Source organism: Ipomoea nil, unplaced genomic scaffold, assembly GCF_001879475.1.
Source record: "Ipomoea nil cultivar Tokyo-kokei standard unplaced genomic scaffold, Asagao_1.1 scaffold1875, whole genome shotgun sequence".
In the NCBI taxonomy this organism is placed as follows: Eukaryota; Viridiplantae; Streptophyta; class Magnoliopsida; order Solanales; family Convolvulaceae; genus Ipomoea; species Ipomoea nil.
The window spans coordinates 97,408-109,968 of NW_017618303.1; the positions used below are offsets into that span (position 1 = coordinate 97,408).

Consider the following 12,561-nt stretch of genomic DNA (forward strand, 5'->3'; position numbering starts at 1 on the left):
TGTTAATAGTGATTATAATGTTACTTATTGCTATTAATAATTAATTAATGATGACATTAATATTGTTATGGTATTCAGTTATGCACCTTGAACTGTTTCCAAATAAATTTATGTGACAATATTTCAGTACAGAAAATAATTTTCTTGACATTAATGTTTTTCGGACTTCAAATTTTATCAAGTTTTTAAAATTTTATCCGAAAACGTTTATAAATGTTAGCGGTTTTAACCATTGTTTTTCCATATTTAGTCTCCTACATACATAATGTGATAATATTATTATGGCTATTTATTGCTATTTTGGTTATTTGCAATTTTGCCATTCATAATAATAATATTATTATCTGAGTTATGGAGAGTGATTTTGAATCAATTTAGTAATTTTGGAAAAACTTATTTTCTAGGCAATTGACTTTTGCCATTAATTCCATAATTCATTTAGTTCTCAGAATTATGATTTAAGTTCTGATTGCCCATATTTGGTTAAGTATGAATAAATGAATATTTGGTTTAAATTCATATTTTTTAGTTGGTTCATACTCTTTAGATTGTTTTATGCATTCGATCACATTAAGTGCATAATATTAAGTTTAATTATGCAATTAGGGTTTGTGAGATTTTGATTTACAAATTATAGCATATCTTTTTGGTGTGATATTGTTTGAATTTGTAAATTCAGTTATTTCTCATGAATTTGATCTTCATGCATTAAAACATTTTCCCATGGGCTTACAGTTTAAAAAAATTTTAAAGTATATATTCAATACATTATTATTCAAAATGTTGGGTCTCTTTTGGTTTGGACTCATCGGTGTTTGAATATTAAGTTTATACTTTAAAATCTCATATTGTAAATTGCTTTAAGTTATGCAATTTCTTTGGAGTATATGAGTTTAATGTTTAATTTTATGCATATTTGTCCTAAGCATAATATTATGTTTTAAATTATGCAATTTTATTATGCCTTTAGCAATGCATACTTTGAGATGAAATTATATTAGTTCCTATTTAAGTTGGACTTAGGCATAAACTTTAGTCGCGGTAGTGCCTGAATTTAAGCACGTTTAGTCCGCTAATTTAGTTCACCATTTAAGCTTTAATCATAGGTGAACCATACAGTTTTTGGTGTATACCATACAGTTTTAGGTTCATACCCCCAAACAGTTATACATTAAGTATATATGAATCGGGGAGACATACTAGTTTTAATGGCCATGACTTAAGAACATCTTGTGCCACTAGTCTCCTTAAATTGATACTCTATTTAAGGAATTGGTTTTCAGTGAGACTTAGTCTCTAACCGCCTTTCCTTGGAGTATATTTAGATTTTCCCATCACAATCTGGTATAATCTGTTTGTCAAAATTTTAAGTATTTCTTGCCAGTGTGATTTGATTTCGGTTCATTAAAGAATAGCCAAAGCATCTTTAATTTACTGAAGTCTCTTAAGTTTTCAATCTTGGTTAATTAAGGAAATGCTACAGCATATTCAGCTACCTAAGATTATTAAGTTTTAATCACATAAAGTTTAGGCAAGAATTTGATAATTGTCTAGTGATCTTATAATTTTAATTTGGTTTTGGAGTAGCCACAACATCCTTAATCTGTTAAAATTATATATTAAGCGGTTTATTTTGATCACATAAAGTTTTGGACATATCATTTGTGATTAATTGTATGTAATATGATGAAATTTAGCCCACAGGCAATTTCGTTATATTTGTATAATTAATCAGGATGAAATACTGGACTACGGTCATAATTTTGCCCACAGGCAATTATGTATCGGAATGTAGTTTAGTAGTTTATCAGTAACGATAGAAATAAATCAATTTATTTACTTTATGGTTATTTGTAAATAATTTTCAATTTTATCATGAAGTTTAATTTTATGATGTAAACTTTAGATCATATTTCTTAATTTGCCCACAGGGATTAAGAAAAGGAACATGATCTCTTAAGTTTTTTATCATAATGATAGCAATGAATCTTATTGACTAAAACCTTAGCCTACAGGCAAGTTTTATGTCATTTGATTCTTCAACTCATTTGATAATAGTTTCATCATAAATAAAATTTTTCAGTTGGATCTAATTGAGTAAAACTTTAGCCCACAGGCAAGTTTTATGTCACTAGATTCTTCTGGGTCTTTAGCAATTGTGAAAAATATTATCATAAGGGTTTTTTAATTGGATTTAATAGAATTAAAACTTTAGCCCACAGGCAAGTTTTATGTCAATAAATCCCTCAACCCATTAGATATTAATTTTATCACAATTTCTTAGTGTTATAAATTCAGTTCAATTATAATTCTAAGTTTCATGGTTTGCATTGGCAAAACATGTATTCAGTCACTTCCCAAAATTTAGCAACTTTTATTAATTAATCCACGAATCTTGCTCGGTTCTTCGGACTAACTGTAGTAAGTTACGTGATTTGACATACCTCTTGGATTCCAATAATGTTAAAATGTATATTTTGAGCCAAATTCTAACTTGGTTTTGAAAGATGTATTTTGTTTTTTTAGTATGTCCAACTATGGTGGGGAAATATATCTTCATTATTTAGTTGGACTTTAATTGGAACCAAAAATTGATTATTTAGTATGTCCAACTAATGGTGGGGAATTATGTCTTCATTTGTTAGTTGGACAATAAATCAATTATGAGTATGTATATTATTAAGTTCATTTATTAATTTTGCCGAAGAATATTTTAATCAGTGGGAGTGATCATTTAGAAAAAGATCATTAAGATACTCCACTAAAGTTTTTGGATTTAATTATTGTATTCAGACATTCCAAATTGGATTGTATGTTAAACAATAAGTCCAAAATATTCCACAAGTATTAATCTTGTATTTGTTTATATAAATTCATAAGTTCGATCAAATTATTGAACATTCGGTTGTGCAACATATTTATGAAAATGTTGCAACAATATTATGAAATTTATTAGAACAAAAGCATTTAACTTGTGGGGCACTGTTATTTAATAAATTTTTCAGTGATTAATAGAGTCTTTAGTTTCTTCAAAATTGATCCTGGGCCATTTCAGTTGTAAGGCTCAAAACAATTTTGTGGGACATATAAGTAAAACTCATTATGTTCAGTTCATTTAAAATGAACATTGAAGTTATTTGGGAAGTTATGGTGTATGTTTAAGATTCTAAATTTATGGACTTAGACCTTTGGTTTATTGTCTAAGTTATTGGAATGCTTCTGTGACTTGACTATCTTTTGGCTATTTTTGATGAGTGGGAGTGACAGACGTGTCAACTTCAAGCTCTTAGCTGTTAGAGATAGTACTTAAAGTTAACTTATAAAGAAGTCATGGAATATAGTTAGCATTATGCTAACATTAAGAGATCTCTACTTAAGGCATGCTTATAAAGTTTTAGAGATCATACAGTGTACTCTTTTGTACAATTTGGATGCGTTTTCTCCTTCAGTTGTGCACATAATGTATTTTGAGAAACATCCCTTAAGGTACCGAGAATAAACATAGGGTTTGTTCATTAAGGATCTAAGTTGGAGAATTAAAATGCATGTGACCATAATGGATACTACTCTGATTAAATAGAGGACATATCACTATGATTCGTGTGTTTTGTTCTTTGATGATGGTTGTGCTGGTACTTGCACCAAGTGGGAGAATGTAAGATTTTCCCTTATAATATATATTGGTATTATATATTAGGGCCTTAATTAAGTGGTGCAAGTTGACTAGGCTTATTAAGTGGTCTGGTTGGACTTAATAACTAGTAGTTGTTAGTCAACCAAACTCTGTGCCTAATATAACCTGGATTGATGGGATACAGGATTATGGATTAGATAGCACATTCAGTTACGGTACTCAGACCGCTCAGTAGATACCAATACACCATCTAGGGTTCTGAGTCAGGTCTGAGGCAAAACATGGCTAACGGTCTACCGTTAAGAGGCAACACAACAGGAACATCAACTATGACTGGAGATCAACACGGCTACGCTTCCGCTATCATACGAGGTTAGGTTTCTCGTATACTATAGTTCAGTATAATTAGATTATTGTATATATAACAATTTAGACTGATTTATATCATTTTTATCATCTGTATGGCCGATTTTGCAATTGGAAATTGTACTGTAATAGCGGTCTAAAAGGGAGAATGATTGAAAGATCAGTTAAACAACAATAAAACGGTCCAAAATATACAGTAAATTTTTGACAAAGATATCCCAACTTGCCTTACAAGATGGCACGTTATTTGACTCAGAATTGACTGATAAGACCCTAATCGGGGCCTAGGCAGGACGTTTTTGACGCTGCACGTAATTTCTGATCAAAGGGATGCATTTGATTTGGAAAATACTCTCATTTTATATTCCTAACTTTTACTCCATTTCACATATTTTTAATGTAGACACTTTTTTATGTATTCATATGATGAAAATAATGAATCCTTGTTTGTTATTTTAGGGGGTAGAATTTGAGAGTATATATAGTATAACTCATTTTTTCTAGGCCAATTATCCCACCCAAAAGAGGTGTCTACAATTCAGCGAGGGAATTAATCACTGTGTTCGACGGTGGAAATCCTGGGTATACCCAGAAAAAAAAAATAGTAGAACCCATTTGATTTACTCATATGTCGTATCTCGATAAAAGTTAAGTCCTTTTCAAAGTCATTAACATGTTGAGCATCTAGAATCTGAGATGTAGTTGAGTGGAAGAGACTCATCTATTTTTAACCTAACGTCAATTATTCGATCATTGACTTTGAGTATAGAGTTAACTTAAATCTCTAGGTCAGCTGTCGCACCTAGTGAACAGATTAGTTACTGTGCTTGACAGACTAAAAAAGAACATGTTACACATTTAAAAGAGTCTATTTATTGACTTTACAGCTGTTGTATTAACAATTCAGTAATTAATTGTCTCAAACTTATTAAAAGGTTTATTTACTCATTCTTAATATTTCAGTCAAAATTGGATTTTCTTTCTTCTATTTTGATTATAAATAAACTAGCAAGTAGTACCTGTAACATGAGATTAGCGGAGTGTCTTTTATCAAATAATTTTATTAACGATGTTTATATGATATTTAATTAAATTATCATAATTTTGGCCTTTTATTTTGATTTTATATAATCTAATAAGAATATAGTGTCATTATTAAATTTAAAGGTTTCTGAAAATGAAAAGAGGAATCTAATTTTCTTTTTTTCTTTTTTCCTTTCTTTTATTTATCCCTCGTAGGAGTCGTAGGTAATAGGTTGATTGTCGGCGGGGTTGAACATTAGACGGCACCTCACTTCGTGACATCCACGTCACCTCCAGCTCATCCTTCTTCCCTTATACAAAGGACAATCAAAAAAATTCACGTAAATATATTTTTGTAAAATAATATTATTTGTACTTTTAGTTCGGACATCTTTTATTGATTGAATAAATAAATTAAAATATTTCCCGATATTGCTATTTAATTGTCACATTAGAATATATAGGAAATAATATCATATCTTTGACTTTATAAAATACTGTCATATATATACCTTAGATTATTATGATATAAAAGTATATAATGTCAATTAGAATCCATGCTTCTTTTTTTTTTTTCCTAACACTAGATACAATTATATATTTTCTTGGGGTGTTATATTAAGTATGATGGGGTTATTCCATTGGGAAGTTTTTAAAATAAATACGTTATAAAATTATTTTAAAAATACGTTATAATGTTCCTAGATTAATTATTTTAAATGTTTAACTAAATAAATAAAATAAAAACACATATTAATAAAAATTAAAAGAGTTGTATTAGTGTTTTATTTCCAAATCGTTTAGTACTTAAATAAAATTTTTTTAAAAAAAATTACAAGCCGGCATTGTAGCAGAGTGATTAATGTTTGGGAACAATTTATATATACTTCATTAGTTCATTTACCGTGTGATTAAGATATATTTAATATAATAATTACGATTTGTCAATTTAATTAATAAATCTAATAATTAAAAATGCAATCAAAATTAGATAGATAATAATTAAGTAATAAATATGCTTAATTAGGAAAGTAGAAATATATTTTACAAAAAAGGACCCGATTAATATTAAATTTTTTTTTAATGATGTGGCATCTTCTCCGGTCCTTCACCACCAGTATATATCATATATATACATGAACGGTGCATCGAATATTAATCTTTATTTTCTAGACTTTAAGGATGTTATTATCCTTGTATTTGTAACACATATGTTATGTACTTATTAACACTATTAAAATATTATTAATTAATAACAATTTTCAATTATGTACTCAATATAATCATATGTGAAATATACAAACACCAAAATTAATTGAGATTTTGGAATATTTCTAAAATCATAAGAGATATTCTAAGATGGAAATCTACTTGGAGAGGCTAGGAGACTACTTGGTAACTAGGTTACTGTGACGTTAACAGTACTAAAATTGAGTATTAATTAACGACTACGAAACGTTGGAAAATGGAAAATTTTGCAATGAATCGACTCAATCGAGGCTGTCACATACAACCATTTCGATGGTTTATTTATTTATTTATGTTTTGTTGGTAAATGGAAGACTTTAATTCATAGCAATCATCGAGATGGTACAAGCTAAGCTAGTGCGCTGTTTCCCTATTCCCTACCCATCTTTTATTGCTTCACGGTTATTTTATTCACCTTATAATTTTTTTTGAATGCTACTAGCTCTATTACAATGTAGTATTTGTTCATATACTTTCTCAACCTACTGAAACACAAAGAGCTAATAACGACTCCACTGAGACTTGAACTCACAATCTTCCTAATTATTCACCTTATAATTAATAATCCAAAATTTTTAATTTCCTCCGACTATATTTGTGACCTAATAAGTTCATCATTCAGTTACAATTTTACTCATAAAGATCTCATTCTAAATTCAAAACTCCAATGCTTATAACATGGATTGAATATTTATCTTGCCGCTAAAAGATAAGTCTTATCATATCGCTAAAAACAAGTTCTTTACCATATCGTTAGAAGCAAATCTCTAACATCGCTATTTGTAGACTTTCTGTGACACATTTAATTGGTAAAATAATAAAAAAATAAAATAAAATGTGATCTTTAGTTACAAGGATTATATTACACCCAATCAATCACTTTTTTAGGTCATTTTATTTTAATTTTGAAATTACTATGATATGTTATATATATATATATATATATATATATATATATAAAAAGTGATCTACCCATGAGTACATGAGAATCAATATGATACATTAAAAAAAATAGATATATGGATGAAATTAATTGGGGGATTCAAAATTCACATGTACATATGGGCACGTGTTGTGTGCAATTTGGGGATTCAAAATTCGCGTGTGCATTTTAAGAATGTGTTGTGTCTAATTGGAAATTCAAAATTTGCGTGTGCATATTAAACATGTGTTGTGTGCAAACATAGGATATGCACACGTGAACTTTGAATCCCCCAACTAATACCATTCAGAGATATGTGCTTTTTAATGCACCATATTGGTTCTCATGCACACTCCTGTGAGAACAGATGCCAATGAGAGGAATGAGAACCAATGCAGTCATCCACTTGTCCATATCTAATGGATCATGTGTAATTAAAAAAAAAAAAAAAACATGAGGATATTTTTGTTAATAATTCGAACTTTGGTACAAGTAACATATGTTAAAAATGTAACTGGTGTGAGTGTGCAAGTGAATTGTACAAGTAAAATCCCTTAATAGTGCATGTAATTTACCTTTTTTTTTTTTTTTTTTTTTTTTTTTTTTTTTTTTTTACATTGGTGCACCTAATGATAACGTCTTTGACATTGATGCACTTAATGATAACGTTTCGTGTAACTAATGATAACGTTAGGAGCTCGTCTTTTAATACATTTTGCTTGCACTTAGAGCAACCCCATCAGTTTATAATATGAGAATAATGTCAGAAATCAAAGCCATGTGAAAGAGAGAGAAGTAATAAAGAGAAAAATGGGGACCTTCTGCAAATGTGGAGAGGATTCTGAAATGTGGGGCCCACATTTTTTTTTGCCCATGCGTGACAGCCATGCATGACTGTCACCATTGCACCCAGCGGGCGCGTGCACTGCACGCGGGCGCACCGAGAAGCGCACCTGACAGTAATTAAAGTATTAATTTTTTTAAATTCAATTTTCATTTTTTTTCTTCCTTTTTTCTCTCCCCTCCCACCTTCTCTTTCATAATCACTCTTATATTCTCCTCCTATTCTCCCCAACTGATAATGATGCTCTTAGATGCAATCTATGAAATTGTTACTTGCACTTTTGACACAATTTACTTACATTTCAAAATTCAATTATTTACAAAAATGTCACCACTTTATTTTTTTTTAAATAGTATTTCTAATTCGTTAGATTTGAACAGATGAACGGCTACGATGAGTTCTTATTCCTTTCCTAGATTATTCCTTTTATTTGATTAAAAAATATTAACGATTTATTAGATTTACAAATTTAAACTAGAGAAATACAAATAAAAATTATGTAAGGAATGAAATATTGCAAAAATATACTCCAAGATATAATAATATTTTATAGAAATCTTTTCATATTTGGTAACACTTGTGTGGGATCGTCGCACGAATCTCAATCCGTGAGACGAATCAAAAATATAATTAATGTGTCAAATCTTTTATAGCATTAATCAAATAGTCCACCCGTCTAACTAATTGAGACTCGTAAAATGGTCCCACACAAATATTTGCCTTTTATATTTTGGGGTCAAAAGACTATATAATTCATTTTGTGACTTTTTTTTTTCCTAATAAACCAAAATATATATTAAAAAATTAAACGCATAAAACACATTTACCCTAAACTTGTAGTTTAGTAATGATTAATGATTAATTAATGAATCGACGAGAAGGGGCAAGAAAGTCAAGGAAACGTTATGCTCAAAATCCAATATATCCACCACCACGTACAAACAAACCTTTTGTAACTGAAGCCCATGTCAGTGATGAATCACCTCCTTTGACCGTACATTAACACCCCCAAAACACAAAACATCGTATCTTGCTTTTGTACGATGTCGTATAGTATAAGGTCACAGTACAGTGGTCGTCGACGGCCGTGGGGATCTGGTCAACGCAGTTTGACCGAACTTAGACGTTAAAACGGGACAACGAATCGGGGCATTTTCGTACTTTCCTCCTCCCTCTTCCCTACTTATATAAACCCTTCCGCTTCTTCTGTATCTCTTTGGAGCAGAAACCCAGTCAGTATAATACAGAGAGAGAGAGAGAGAGAGATGAAAACGCGAAGGGGATTGTCGTTTTCGGAAATGGATTTGTCTGAAGAGAGAAGAGTGTTCAAGAGAAGGAAAAGTCGTGCCGCCGCCGCCGCAGGCGGCGGCGGCGGCGGCGGCGAAGAGCGTAGTAGTGGTCGGAAAAAACCGAAGTTGTCGACTGATGATGTCGGGAAAGTAGACTACTTTGATTCTTTGCCTGACGATATCGTACTCTCTATTCTCTCAAAACTCAGTTCTAATGCCGATTGCCCAGCGGATTTTATTACGGTTTTGATCACGTATGGTTCTTGAATATAAATTTTATTATTCAAAAAGATTATTTCTTTAGTTTTATTATTGATTTTTGGGGTTTGGAATTTGATTGTAGATGTAAGAGGCTAAACGGGTTAGGGTTCAACCCGCTGGTGTTGTCGGCGGCTTCCCGGAAAATGTTAGCCGTGAAAGCTCAGAACTGGTCGGAGTCGGCTCACCGGTTCCTGAAGCTTTGTGCCGATGCCGGAAACTTTGAAGCTTGCTACATTCTCGGCATGGTCTGTATATATATATATATGTGTGTGTGTGTGTGTGTGTGTATTTTGCATGCTTGCAAAGAGATTTAAATACTGAGATTATTTGGTTTTTTTTTGGACGCAGATTCGGTTCTACTGTTACCGGAACCGGGGAAGCGGCGCTTCGTTTATGGCAAAGGCGGCGATTAAATCGCACGCGCCGGCGCTGTACTCGCTGGCGGTTATGCAGTTCAATGGCAGCGGCGGGTCGAAGACGGATAAGGACCTGCGAGCCGGAGTCGCGCTTTGCGCACGCGCGGCTTCGGTCGGCCACGTCGACGCGCTGCGGGAGCTGGGGCACTGTTTCCAGGACGGCTACGGCGTGAAGCGGAACGTGCCGGAGGGGCGGCGGTTTCTGGTCCAAGCCAACGTCCGGGAAGTGGCTAACGTGCTGGCGACGACGCCGGCGGCCGTCCTCCACGGCGGGTCGTGGGTGGCGTGGAACCCGCTCCAGCACCACATGGGCGGCGGGACGAGCTGTCCGTTACTGAGCGATTTCGGGTGTAACGTCCCGTCTCCGGAGCCCCACCCGGCTAATAAATTCCTAACGGATTGGTTTACAGCTAAGGGCGGGGTTCCGGGTCCGGGGCTCCGTCTTTGCTCCAACGCGGGTTGCGGGCGACCCGAATTGCGTAGGCACGAGTTCCGTCGCTGCTCCGTTTGCGGCTCCGTTAATTATTGCTCACGCGCTTGCCAGGCGATGCATTGGAGATCAGTCCACAAGTCGGAATGTGTGCCGGCGGAGCGGTGGCCCGACGCCGCACTGGAAATTCCGGCAGCCCAGGAGCCGGCGGCGAACGTTATGGTTAACGGAAACGGCGAGGAAATCGGGATTGAAAACGGCATGGCGCCGATGTAACTCAATGGACAATGGTAACGGAAGATCGACAATGACGGTGACGGTAACGGCACATGAGTCCTTTATAAAAGGGGGTAAGAACTAAGAATTATGAAACGGAAATAAGAAAAATTTTGGGCGGAATATTCAATTTGTCATTTTCCATTGGCAATGTTTTGTATAGAGGAAGGAATTAATTATTTTTTTTTATCTTTAAATTAATTTTAAAATATTAGATTTGTAGCCTTAAACTTTAGAAATTTTGGAAATTAAAGATGATCTCTTTAGAGTTAAATCTTCTTCCTCTACATGTGGTATGATGATGCCTTCTCTTTTGGCTGTCATTTGAATGGGTAAATCTTTAAGTTGCCTCCCGACCAAATCATCCTAGATTCTTCATTTTACATGGGACTTTAATTTTGATTATATATATCACACAAAATGTGGGACACCTAAGAATATATGTGTTGTTGCATGATACCTTTATTTATTATTTTTAAGATATATTGTAAATTGTAATCTAATGTTTAAAATCATAAAGTGTAACATCAAATGCGTGTATAATATATTAGACGTGTATATAATGAAGTAAATACTAATTTCGATAAAACAAGGGATTCAATAACTTATAGTTGAGTCTATATATTTTTAATTTGATAATTGATGAAATATTAGGCTTTAGTCTTGCTTAATGAGCCTAATTGTCATATTTGACCTAATGCTCTAGTTTATTTGAGGGTTATAGGTCAGTAACACTAATGCATATTTCACGATTTATTTTATTCATCGGTTTTTAAAATATGAGTACGTGGTGATAACCCTTTAATTTGGGTTCAAATTTTTGTAAGACAATAATATTATAAACATATAAAAGTCAAACTAACTACACGATTATTATTGACTTAAAACCTTATAAATTAAACATGGAAGTGAAGAACCCATATGAGAATTCCAAAGCACATTAAACTTGGTACCTAGCTAGCTATATAGTAGAAGGGATCCGAAGTCATTGATGATGATTATGTTTCTCTACAATGTGGTGCACTAGTTGTTCACCTTTTCTTTTGGGGGCATTAACGTTGTTGGTCAAATAAAGTCAGATTGGAGGAGGAGATTGACCAAAGATGGGGAAAAGAATGGATTAGAAAGGGGGCAAAGTGGGGAGAGATGAGAGAGACCAATGCATTTTTGCAAGTGGAGATCAGAATAATGTTGTTTTTTTTTTTTTTTTTTTCGGCTGTTGAACTTTATTATTCTCGACGAATACCTCTTTGGAAAAAGAAAGAAAATAACTTATGGAAAAAAATTAAAAGAAAAAGAAAAGGGGAGGCATGTTAAGCAATGAAAGGGCATCAAAATATGTTCACATGGTAAACACTGAGCTCCACACTTGTTTCTGTTTTTGTGTATGGCTTTATGGGTGGTCCTAAAGACAGGTCCAATTAAGGGCAGCCTTGTTAGTTGGAGCTCCAAATGCATGCAACTAATTTGGTTGAGAAAGGAGAGGACAAATATATTTGGTTAAACATGCATGGAGGAATTACTATACATTATTAAATCATGTTAATAAAAAGGGGTTTAGTACTAAGAATATAATCACATTAGGGAGGAAATATAGTTGGAAAACTCATCACCTTTACTATCCAAAAGTGATCAGAAATCAAGCTAAGCTAGGATTTTCAGTTGGAAACTGTTTCACGAATAGCGGCTAAAAATTTTGAGATTAGAAATGTTCTTTCTAATCACTTCAGAAATATGAGAATGTGTCACACGCAATCACTACCAGAATGTGTGTTCTCGATGAAGCCCACTTTGAGATCTCAGTCGGCAAATAACCACAAAGAGGTAAATCGGCTTAGGTTGCACATAGCTG

At 33.1% G+C, this 12,561-nt stretch overlaps 1 protein-coding gene across 1 annotated transcript; it reads left to right on the forward strand.

Moving 5' to 3' along the window:
- The first annotated feature begins 9,244 nt into the window (after positions 1–9,244).
- On the forward strand, positions 9,245–10,983 carry LOC109193391 (F-box protein At1g67340-like). The gene is made up of 3 exons (XM_019344247.1): positions 9,245–9,580; positions 9,670–9,832; positions 9,936–10,983. The coding sequence occupies exons 1-3, from the start codon at positions 9,303–9,305 to the stop codon at positions 10,707–10,709; spliced, it is 1,215 nt and encodes a 404-aa protein (XP_019199792.1). The 5' UTR covers positions 9,245–9,302; the 3' UTR covers positions 10,710–10,983.
- Positions 10,984–12,561: the final 1,578 nt, after the last annotated feature.